This window comes from Salmo trutta, chromosome 36 (genome assembly GCF_901001165.1).
Source record: "Salmo trutta chromosome 36, fSalTru1.1, whole genome shotgun sequence".
NCBI classification, from domain to species: Eukaryota; Metazoa; Chordata; class Actinopteri; order Salmoniformes; family Salmonidae; genus Salmo; species Salmo trutta.
Window position 1 is genome coordinate 13,248,792 of NC_042992.1, and position 12,297 is coordinate 13,261,088.

At 39.9% G+C, this 12,297-nt stretch overlaps 1 protein-coding gene and 1 long non-coding RNA gene across 2 annotated transcripts; one reads left to right on the forward strand and one right to left on the reverse strand.

Moving 5' to 3' along the window:
* The first annotated feature begins 1,503 nt into the window (after positions 1 to 1,503).
* Positions 1,504 to 4,396, forward strand: LOC115175454 (uncharacterized). Its single transcript, XR_003872041.1, has 2 exons — positions 1,504 to 1,909; positions 3,969 to 4,396. It is a non-coding gene; the product is annotated as an uncharacterized LOC115175454 (long non-coding RNA).
* A 5,511-nt stretch (positions 4,397 to 9,907) lies between these two features.
* Positions 9,908 to 11,913, reverse strand: LOC115175456 (homeobox protein Hox-A13a). The gene is made up of 2 exons (XM_029734690.1): positions 11,177 to 11,913; positions 9,908 to 10,941 (listed from the first exon to the last, which is right to left on the reverse strand). The coding sequence occupies exons 1-2, from the start codon at positions 11,841 to 11,843 to the stop codon at positions 10,694 to 10,696; spliced, it is 915 nt and encodes a 304-aa protein (XP_029590550.1). The 5' UTR covers positions 11,844 to 11,913; the 3' UTR covers positions 9,908 to 10,693.
* Positions 11,914 to 12,297: the final 384 nt, after the last annotated feature.

Genomic DNA, 12,297 nt, shown 5'->3' on the forward strand with positions numbered 1-12,297 from the left:
AAATACTCCAAACCCGTACATCACCTAAAATTTGCAACATAAAAAAAGACGGACGTTTCGTAAGCGGTTTAAAAAAGTTGCCTATATTGCACAATGTTGTTTACGACAGCGATAACCGAGGAGCACCGGATCAATACTTCATATTTGAGCGCAGTAGATATAGAGATAGAGAGAAATGACCATGAATTGATTGTAGGTGTCTGTCTGGATATGAGTTGGGATATTATAAACACCCAGCGCTAGACCAACAATAGGCTAATTAAAAATGGATGTTTGTTGAATCATAATAGGCCTATGTTAAACTAATTGTAGTTCGTTACTAGTTAGGTTGCATAATTAGGCCTCTACTGCAAAATTAGTTTTGTTTTCAACTTGAACTCCGTGATTTATGAATAATATACGAAAATAGGTCTCACCGCCTGTAAATAGCAATATGAATCCAGATTGCACAATGCGTAAAGTACCGTTTTACGCACAGATAGGCCTATTTCTAGATGGAATGAGGAAATAGACATCTATTTCTATGACCTACAAGACATTGTGAACTACAATGCAATTCAGTTTTACAGTCCAATTCCGTTTAACAGACTGAGCACCCCTTCAGCGGCCCAGACAATAGTCCAGACAATAGTCCAGACAATATTTGAAATAGCGTCAACACACTACAACTATCAGCGTTGTGGAATACATTGATGTTGAATCAATAGCCGATTTGTTTTGAAAGATTTCTCCAGACATTGTCCTCGTTTAAACCCAACTCCACGAGAAACGTTGAAATAACTTTTATGGGCTCCATGAGCAATAATTATGTTCTAAACCATTATTCATTCTAAAGATTATGTTGGGTAAACATTTATTTCCTTATTAGTACATGATGTATAGACAATCTAACCAAAGGTGGAACACCAGTCAAAAAAGGTTAATGCTTAAACATTAAAAAAGTGTATATCGTTATATCTCATAATTAGGCTAAATACTATAGAGTGCATTTTCCTCACGAGTGTTGGACCCATTTCACATCTATTGAATAGAATTACAAACACATAGGCCTATGAATTATTAACAACTCAATAAAGTGTATTAGGTTATACAATTTACTTGTTGTATTGAAATACAAAATAACATATATTTAGATTAATCCTTTTCGAGTTTGTTTTTGGATGATACATTTTGAGTATGCTACATGTGATGATACGTGTTCTATTATATTATGTAGGATAGTAGGGTATTATCATTTTTACTATAAATAAGACAATGAAGATATCCGTCTCTTTGCCTATAGATAGACCACAGTGGTGGGTTTTGCGTGTTGTGAGCTGGTGGAACCTAACTCTAATGTTCTGTAAACGAGCGACGTGAGGACGGATTAGGACCGCGGGGACTCGCTTTACCCAGATCCGCCCGGCCTAACCTCCACACACACCGAGCTTCAGAACGCGCCAACGTGACACGTACTGTAATATGACCTCTAAAACATAAGAAACGCATTAAGAAACGGTAAGTAGGCTATGAGCTAAACCCCTGTTCCAAAATAGAAACAAATAGAAGCATTAGAATATCTCGGGTCATCCGTTCATGCATCGCCTCCTATTCAAATGATTGTGGGGACACAAACAAACCCTATGCCTTCGCAACCACACGCTCCGCCTCTTCGTCAATCCAGACAAATTCTACGACTTGAGCTAGAGCTTTTAAGCCGTAATTGAGCACAGGGTGCCCAGGAATACCAAAGCCACAGACCTGAGTTTTTATAGCTCCTATAGTATTCTACTGCGTTTATTTCTCTCGGCCAGACACCATCAAACCGACCAGGCGTGATAGGAAGTCGCCACCTACACGGACAAAGTCAGGAGCCGAAGCAGTCCAGCGACAAAAGAAAACTAGACATTCTAAAACTTAACAAAGACAGGTAAGATTCATACTTACTCTTATAAAAAATGCATGAGGTGCAAAAACGTGTTTTCTACGTAAACTATTTGTCTATACTGACTCAAAGGTTTTAAATCATTCACTAAAGTTAGAAACAAGCTAAGAGAGACATTTAAGTTTCAACATGTAAACAGTTTTATGTTCGAGGAAGACGCTTCATAACACACTTGATTCATGTCGACCCTACGACATCTCTCTTAATAAGGTCTTGTGAGTTTTCTTCGGTGGCCAAAAAACAAGACGGCATCTCTGCGTAAAAGCCCCCCACGCCATAGCGTTGTCTGTGCGGTCGACTTCAAGTTCGGCGGAGGGAGATGGTCACCCTTGCGGGGTAGGCCCTTACATTAGGGAGTGCAGACGCCATTTAAGGGCACAGTATGCCCCGGATGAAGTTTCCCTAATTACAAATTCATTTTCAGCTTCTGGCAACAACACTGTGAGTTAAGGAAAAGAGAAGGTGGCTTTAGGTTACAAGACAGATCGATTTCTGCATGTGTGAAGTGACGTCTAAAAATGAACTTAACCTTCGTGGCCTGCTTTCTAGACTTTGGAATAGCAGATTTGCTGGTGTAGTTTTCATTTGAGCCCTAGACACCAGTAAGCTTACACTGATATTACATCGTAGAACTGTAATGTTGTTCTAGCCTACCTGGTTAAATAAAGGTGAAATAAAAAAAAAGATTTAAAAAATAATGACCAAAAACCCATGGATTATAGTCCTCTCCATTTGGTACATTAAACAATTAACTTTACGCACAGTAAAATGTTCACTTCACTAGATCTGTTCTCAACAAAGGGACGCAAATAGGCATTGATATAGTCCCACTGATGGTAATAAAGGCGATAGGGCTGCCACATTAAGGATGATTAAAGGTAAAAGTCCAACACTAACTCTTTAGACTTATCAAGTCAATACGTTATTATGGAATATTGGTCAGTGCAAATAGGCACACATAGCACAAGTATTTTTACAAAACGAAACAATTCAACTTTGCTGTCTGGGGATATGTCTTTAAAATGTCCTTTATTTTTCCATTGATTGTTTCTTTGATCTTCAATTACCGTTAGACTTACTACTAAAGCCCAAGGATTATTGATATACAAAAATTAATTAAACTGTTGTTGTTGACTACAGTACGATTTTACCATTCAGAAAGTGATCCGATTTTACCATTCAGAAAGTGATGTGTCCAATTTATTATTGGCGTGTACCATGTTTTGTGTATTGTTTATTTATTCAGCATAAAGCCAATGAATGGGAAACAAAATGGCGTAGGCCTAGGCTACTTAAATGAACCTTGCACTTTTGCGTAAAGTCTATTGTTTTCAAAAGAAAAACGTGGGTGATGTCTTACACGTCTTCAACAATGTCAACTGAATTGGTATTTACATGTTCAACATAAACATCGAATAAGTTACCAATGGGGCTATATAGGCCTATAGCATAGCAACCTATTCTCACGTTTCAATAACATTCATTCTAACCCCAAGACAGAAAAAAAGCTTTAGGCCTGCTGGAAAACCTCCAATATACAAAATAAATACATTTCGTTTCGTGTTCAATAAATATTTTTCTAATCTTGCTAAAGCGTGAGTATTCCACGAAAAGTCGTGATGCTAAATTGCATAGGCTTATAGTCAATTACGCAAAGCCCCAACACGAAACGCATCGCCTTTACGATAGACGAGACTGCTCGGCATTTCCACACAAAACATGTACTTCATTTCCATATGTTGATTCGTCAAAAGTAGACTAGAACTAAATATTTATCTTGCGATTATTTTATGCCCAGTTGTGAGAAAAAAAGTGTGTTTTTGAACTTTAATGATATCCCATCTTGGCTGTTGAGTTGTAGGCGGTAATCAAGTCTATAAGCGAAGAGGGCGCGGACGAGGGCGATTAATTCTACACAGATATAGTCATATGAAACATGACCAAAAAGCCCAGACATATACTTTAATACGAATTAACAAACACGAAGATACCAGGAGGCGTGAACTTTTTTTTAATCAGTAAAGAACTGTTTATTTATCCACAGGTGACAGAAATGTGAGGAGAGGGCGACGGCGACGAAAGAGGAACCGAGGAGGGGCCACGCGGAAAAACAGCGGCCACAGCGGGAACCCTATTCATCTCCCTGGTCAATGGGAGGACGTGGCTTTAGCCTTACTATCTCTTGCATCAATTCAAGGGAAACGGCTGACATCAGTCTCGCATTGAACTCCCAAGGACAGAGTGGCACAAAACGAGTAAAATGACCTCAGCGACGGAGTGGACAACCGCAACAACATAACAATTAACCTTGTGTTGCATGGAATATGGATTATAATCATTCCCGATATAGCAAAAAATTGGCGAGAAAATATCTTCATAATGCAAAAGACACATTTCAAAAATTTCACCAGGACCTTTGACTTGTGTACACAATGTTGCAATGGCTATAGCTTAATAAATTGTGAAACAAAACTGCGTTTTTTTTCTCTCTCCATTTTAAAGCCTTCTGTAGGAGTCACGGAAGTGTTGGGCATGTAATATAGTGTGAAGTAGACCCACCAATATTAGCACCCTATGCTTATCCAAATCTTTTTCCTATATACCGTAGGACAACGGAAACACAGCAACGAAAACAGGCCTACTTTTTCTTGACGCATTTCGTGCTTTTGAACTTGATTTTCTTATGGATGTCGCTCGCTAGAGATACAACATGAGTTAATCATATAAAGCTGTTATAACAATGTATAGACTACGAGTACACTGTTTTAATTGGATCAATTCTACATTTAGCTCAATCAGAAACTACATTATTTCTACCTTGTAAAAGGAATACGTCCCCTAAAGGACTCATCATAGAAATGTACTCATAACTCAATAAAAATAATGTCATAATATTTTCCCCATGAATAATATTTAAATACAGGCTATAACATATATTTTTGTTTGTTTATGATTCGGGTGAGGGAGGATTTTGATTTGTCGACGATGACAGGTTATTTTTCTCCGGTTCTAGGTATGGGACCTATATCTGAATAACACAATTAAAGGAAAATTGCATGTGTATGATTTAGGTCTGTTTGTTGCCCTGTGTTCTGCGTTATATTTATTTAGGCTAGAATATTAACGGAAAATATAGCTCATATACAAGTCAATGTGGACAACTAGGGAACTAAACATGAACTTATCATATTGTAGGCTTTAGACTAAACTAAAATCGCGAATCTCAAATGCAAAAGTGATACTTTGTTTTACTGTAATGTTTTGAACTTCAGAGTACAAATTAATTATATAGGGAACGGTATGAAACCAGAATGCACCACGCGGCTCTATAATGGTAGATTCACTGGAGTTAATATGACGAGACAATAGTCTATATTAGAACATATATAATGTGTGCTTGAATCGATAAAAACGAAATAACATTGTAGAATATTGAAATCTTTTTCCATTTCATTTCAGATGGAAATCTCATGAATCTTTCCGTTTATAATGACCTATGTTACGCCGTTCCAGATAACAAGGCACACCATCTATAGGCCTGTCCCTTTTCTGGCAACGCAAATCGGAGCACAATAGCATCGTGTAAAAACAGACAAATAACGAACAAAGTGTGTAACTATGACATAATTAGGCCTACTGAAGAAGAAAAAGACAACATACTACACTGCAGCCGGACTCCTTTGCCCACACACAAGGTTCATTTTGGAGTGGGCTACAAAATCACTGGTGTCAATACACCTTCCTCGTAGAAATTGAGAATAGACCTACTGAATTGTATGGGCCGAAGGAAAAATACCACCGACTTACTCGAACTAGTAAACGCATAGGCCAGGGCAGCCTACGGAGGTGTGACGCACATATCCTCGGTCAAGTGCCTCTGCTTGACCGCCGTTAAAACGGCCGTATCCCACGGTGTCTACCGGGCTAAGGTATTTTAGCAGACTATACTGCGTGAGCTTCAACCACATCTGTATGCGCTATCCTGGCTAGCAGGCTAGGCCTCTGGAAAACACCATCGGTACATCTCGGCCAGCCAGTTGAAGACTACAGCCCTCTTCATAGTCTCTCTCCATTATCCGGGTAGACAGCGAGGGTCAAAGCAAAGAGCACAACACTCATCTCCTCCCCGCGTGACAGAGTTGGGAGAGCGGGGCGCAGTGTGAGAGTGCAGGCTGCTCCTCAGCCAGACAACAATACGGTTAATACAATCGGCCTACATCATGTTTTTTTTCTTTGTTAAATTTGCCATTACAGCCATTACAACTGTTTAAAAAATGTATTCTCCATAGAGAAAGGCAAAAAACAAGATATGACCTTTTGTGGACGTTTCATTAAAAGCAGATATTTCAGTGCAGATATGAAAATGAAATGGAATAGTGAAATTCTATAGCCCTTAAAACGTCTGGACTATTTGATAGCGCAGCAAAAAAGATTTACAGACGATCATGTACTTCTTACTTCACTTAGCCCGTTTGCCATTAAGCGCGAATCAGCAAGACAGTGAATTATGTGGAGCTCTCTCAACCTGCGTGTATATCATTCATTTACGCAACAGGGAATGCCAAATTGAATTTCGGCCTGGATTACTTAGGAGCTGTCATGCCTGGCTTTGCCTTTGGGTGGCAGCAAGACTCCAGCAATGCTGCAGTGAGAGCGCTGGGCGTGTGCCAGATTTAGAATCCAGTCCAGCCTGCTCTGCTCTACTCGCCAGCCACAGTTTGAATATCTCTCTCCATGGGTGGCGTGCGCGTTCGCGTGTGTTTGCGTCGGAACCGTGTACGCAAGGACGGAGACATTGCACGCAGACGGTGCTCTCGGTTAAGTCATACTTGACCCTGATTTCAATTTGTCTGACAGAGGATTTAGTGTAATCATCATTTTGAGAAACGAAGAAGTTAAATATATAATTAGCATATTTTTACATTGTAATTCTTTACGAATTACTGACAACACTTAATTTTAAATTCAGCTCTTTATGCTGCTTAAATAGTTATTATATGATTAGGTCTAAATGTTTTGTTACCAATTAAAAAACTGTTTTATACTGCAAATCATAATTTATTATACATCCTAAACCATGCATGTATTACTAATATAAAAGTAATACAAAAGTACTATAGTGAAACAATTTATTTCGAGAACTTGTTTATAATCAAGAGACATTCTATCCTAGGTTAGATATGTTATAATGTTATATTTTGATGTGATAGCACATTTATACTGCCTTCATGACAGTCTATAGACTTTGAACATATCATCTACAACGGTGTTTAGTCATTAGTATTATAGAAGCAACTTTTTGAATCAGAAAAAACATAAGGACGCGACCGTTTCTATTTCAAATGTATTAATGTGTGATTCCGGATGTTGCTGGGAAAATACCATGCACCACAGGTGTGCGAGATCACTGATTAAAAACAGCAAAAGAGAATGGCACAGCCTAGAAGCATAATGTGTCTTGTTATTTCCCTGTGCCACGGAGAAGGCCAGACGGTTGCTTTTCTTAAATAACATATCTTTTTTCTGTTAAAGCCTCCTGCAGCAACCGAATCAATATATTTACGATATATGGATAACTTAAAGTAGTAGAGGGTGAAAACATTTAATATTCTGGTATGTTTACCTGTATAGACTATATGATTTTGGTTTGCTGCTTCCTGCGTTGAAGACATTGATTTTGCAATGCAACATAGCCTACACTCAATATATTTATTCAGAAAACAAACATAACCTCAATGAAATTGAAATATGTAGCCAAACATGGCGAAGGCCTATGCATTCTGATTCGTGGGATCAATATGTATTTATATTTTCTGGCAGAATTCAGTTACCGCAGGATACATTTGAGAAATTATTTTACAGTTATAGTAAGTTTCTATTTAATCGTGAAATGCTTGTAGTAAATGTTCATAGCCTGGCATTCACGAAGATAATGCTTGTAGTAAATGTTCATAGCCTGGCATTCACGAAGATAATGCTTGTAGTAAATGTTCATAGCCTGGCATTCACGAAGATAATGACAAGGAGCTCTTGACTACCTACAACAATAAAATCACAAGTTATTGCTACGGGTTCTGTAAGAGCAAAACCTTTCCTCTATATAATCACCATGTTTGCTTGCTTTGCTAGTTTCATGTCCGCGTTCTTTCTCATATTTGAAGAGTGGTCTGTGCCACAGTAAAAATGCATGATACAGTCCTAAGCGTAGTACACTGAGACTTAACGGATATGATTCCACTAATACGGTAATAGAATCAAGAGGTCGGCCTGTCAACGAGAAACACATACATTTTTATCTTAAGTCACCGGAGTAGTACATGGTGCAAATCAGGATATTATTTAAGAAAGCGCTCTAATATAAATTCTACATTTTCAACCACTTCTTTATGGGAATAATAGAACAGTTGAAGGCTACGTCTGGTGGCGTGGTAACGCAGCATCAGCGAATCAAAAGGCTGCGGTCTTTTCTCTCGATGTTAAATTCACGGGTGAGCACTTCATATTAGCCTGCATACATATGTGCATAATGTAATAACAAGGTATAAGTATCAGGTAGCTTAAGTACCAAAATCTTTATTGTTAAGTCTATTTTCCAAGAAAATCTAAAAACGTTTCATCTAAAATGGTATTGTATAGGCTTCTAGCTCATTATAATGTTACTTCACGGATTAGACTAGTACTGCGGTTAATATAACGTGCCACCCATGCACGTTTTCAATACAAACTATTTTAGAATTAAACATGTAGACCTGCATCACTCTAGACCTGCAGCAATAATATCCAGCATTTGAAATCGCTTCTCATTTTGTGATCTGGTGTGATATGAATATTATCAGCAGACATGAACTCGAGACGCTCACCTGTTACAACAAAAGATGATCAGTCATATAGGATTAAGAAATGCCAAAATGCTAAACATTTTCATACAGACTTTGTCGTTGGGATGACGAGATCATTGAATACATTATTGAAAATATTCTTGCAGGTTAGTGCAAGACCTCAAGGAAATCAAAAACAACAACAGCCTAAACCGCGCGTGGGTGTTTTCTGCAGCAGATGGGGGGGCCTACTGATGTTCAAAATCCAAAATGCTCACCTCTGTGACGCTGAAGAGGTTATTTGGAAACGCTTTTGAAATTCTGATATTTTAGCTGTGGCTGAGACAACGTGCATCGAATTGACGTTTTTACGGATATTATTATGACGTAATAATAAGTAGGAATTCCTATCGAAGAAACGCTTCCTGCATTCTCTATATGATTTCATCATAGTAATAGTATTATGACGCGAAAATTGATAAAAATGCCTGTGAAAGCATGTAAAATAATCTGAATAATCGAAATGAACGGAACATTCACAACTGAGATCTACACATGTAACAGTAAACACAACAGGACAAACAAATAGAGAACATTTGGAGCAAGTATCGCGTCGAATAGGCTGTTTGTCCAGGTATTGTTGCTAAATATTTCCACATTGATCTCATATAAATGTAACTATATTATTATTATTATTATAGCCCAGTTGATGTGGTAAAGTAGGGTAGAACGCTTGAGACAATTTCAGCAGTAGATGGCGATGTTGGCATTATAGTCCTGCACATACACTCAAAACCCACTTCCATTATTTGATCTTTCTCCAGAATTAGACATTTGTGATGCACTCAATAGATAGATTCAGACTCTTCGTAATAACATCACAACCAGGCGACACATGGAATGAACGTACAAGAAACGACAGAGCCCAGAGTAACCCAGTATGGCTAAACGAGGACCTTCCGCAGTGACGCATAAATCACGGCGGTCAGACACGTTCCTTACATACCGTAAACAGACCTACTCGAGCCTCTCACACTACCTCTGAATCTAAGCATAACTTCAACCAACATTACTGATCCTTTCAGTCAAAATGTCACCAAAAACGGAACCATTTCTGTGTAATATACTGGATGGATGTTCAAAACAGAAGTCGTGGATATATATGATTAATTCAACAATGTCCATATTTTATTGGGACAGATTTTTATGTCAATCCTTCTACACCGACATGTTTTACAGACACACACAGATGCCTTAAAATATTATAGATTTGTCTGCATAGTTTACTTATACAACCACATGAATACACACACAGTATAAAACCTATGGTTCATATGGGCACACAGACCATTATCTATGCATTACAAGCGGGATTGCACCATGGATTCGTTATGAGTGAGAGAAGGAGAACCATTTGAAAAAGCTTCACTTTAAATGAAGATGCACATGATAAGTGGTGTGTTGAAGAGGAAATGGAACGGATTAATATTTAACCGTGGAAGCTATAATCCTAAATGCCGTCACTTCCTGTGGACTTCCAAATGTTTTTTTTCCTCCACACGGTGAAGTTGCAGATAAAATGACAAACTAAAACACACACCTCTGAAGGGTATCTGTTTTCCTGTACTGCATGCCAGTCGCAAAAATTACACGCCCCTTTCTGCTTTGGGATCCATTCACCGCGAACAATATTTTACATCATGGAGGAAAGAAGGAAGGTCCACAGTTTTTATGCATATTCGTTCCAAAAAGGTCCGGGAACGAATTTGGCAAAGCAGGCCTAGATTTGTGAATCATGATCGGTGGGATATAATGAGTCAACTGTTCCAACCAAAAAGCGTGAAGAGCATTTTGAGTGTGTGTGTGTGTGTGTGTGTGTGTGTGTGTGTGTGTGTGTGTGTGTGTGTGTGTGTGTGTGTGTGTGTGTGTACTCAATTCCCATCGTTCAGAACTAGCTGATACCCTTCACTTTGACGACCACCTTCTTCTCCTTTACGCGTCTGTTCTGAAACCAGATAGTGACCTGTCGCTCGGACAGGTTCGTCTGGGCCGATATCCTCCTTCGTTTGTCCTTCGTTATGAATTTATTGGCCGCGTACTCGCGCTCAAGTTCCTTCAGTTGCACCTTGGTGTATGGCACGCGCTTCTTTCTTCCACGTCTGAAGGAGCTCACGTCCCCTCCTATGTGAGACATTGCGTCTGGTGGAGCAAAACGGAAAACAAAATAGATATGGTATAAGAAGGTTACAACAGTAGCCTAGCCATATGCTATCATACAAGATAGTTTTACAAAAAATGCATCGTTTCGAAAATGTTGTTACATTAGGCATTACATGAAGGCCAAAATATTTCGCACATATAACTATAAAAACACACTGAAAAGACTGTCTGGTTTATTGCGTAAAAACCTCAGGGCTCTCTCCTTGTGTTGTACCTGGTATGGAGGATTTCCACATGTGTCCGGGCTGAGGCTGCTCCTTGGTGCAGTAGACTTGTCCGTTCCACCCGTTTGTAGTCAGAGCCCACGGCTGATAGCTCTCCATGGGCAGCAGGGGCTCGTGCCTGGGTTCTGCTGGCCCGCTCATAGTTGGTACCACGGGGACGTCCAGGTAACTGGGAACGGGCTGGTATGGCCCCGACGCATAGCTCGGATAGAAGGCGAACTCCTTCGCCCGTGAGGTGAAGTCTTCGCCCGAGGCGGACGTGTCCATATACTTCTCCCCGTATGCAGAGGGGGGCTGCGTGCCGCACGACTTTATGCTACTGTGGTGCGACATTCTGCACGGGTAGTAGCCGCTACCGAAGTATCCATAGGGCAGGGACGCGCTGGAGGAGCTTTGCGCAGCCGAGCAAGGGCTGCACTGCTTGGCTGGCTCACCCATACCGGAGATGGGGACCTCACTTGACGAGTACGCGGTGCTCGGAGCGAGGGACGCGGGGTGCGCCATCAGGTTCCTGCATTGGTTCGCCGCAAAGTTGCCTCCCGCAAAACCTCCACCGCTAGCGTCCATGTTCTTGCTCACTTCATCGGAAACGTTGTCGTAGAGGAACATTACCGACGGGTCGACCCAGCGAGGACGGAGGAGCAGTGACGTTGTCATAGCACGACATCCAACATTGAGGCTTCTGGCTCTTTTTAAAAAAGCACAGAGACTGAAAAAAGGAGATACTGATTCCGAGAGAGTAAACCACTCTGACGTGCCCTGGTGAAACCAAGGTCGCGCCTTCATTGGCCAAGAAGGGCCCACGTGATATGCAAAGAGCACGATAAACATCTCCCAGTACAGATAATTAAATGTAGAAAACTGCGGTGTTGTTAGATGACCGTACCTATCAAGGGATTTGGCTTGTCTTTTTGCCGCTCAAAAACGAGTGAGTAAATCTAAAACAAACAAATATCCTCTCCTATGACTCCTATATAAAGGTTACACTTCAAACCTAACTGTGTGGCGGACACATTTGTTTGAAAAGGTTCCTCTTTTATAATTGGAAAGACAAATAAAAATAACTTAGTTGTCCAGACTGTTTCAAACGACTGCGGTGTTTCACCTACTT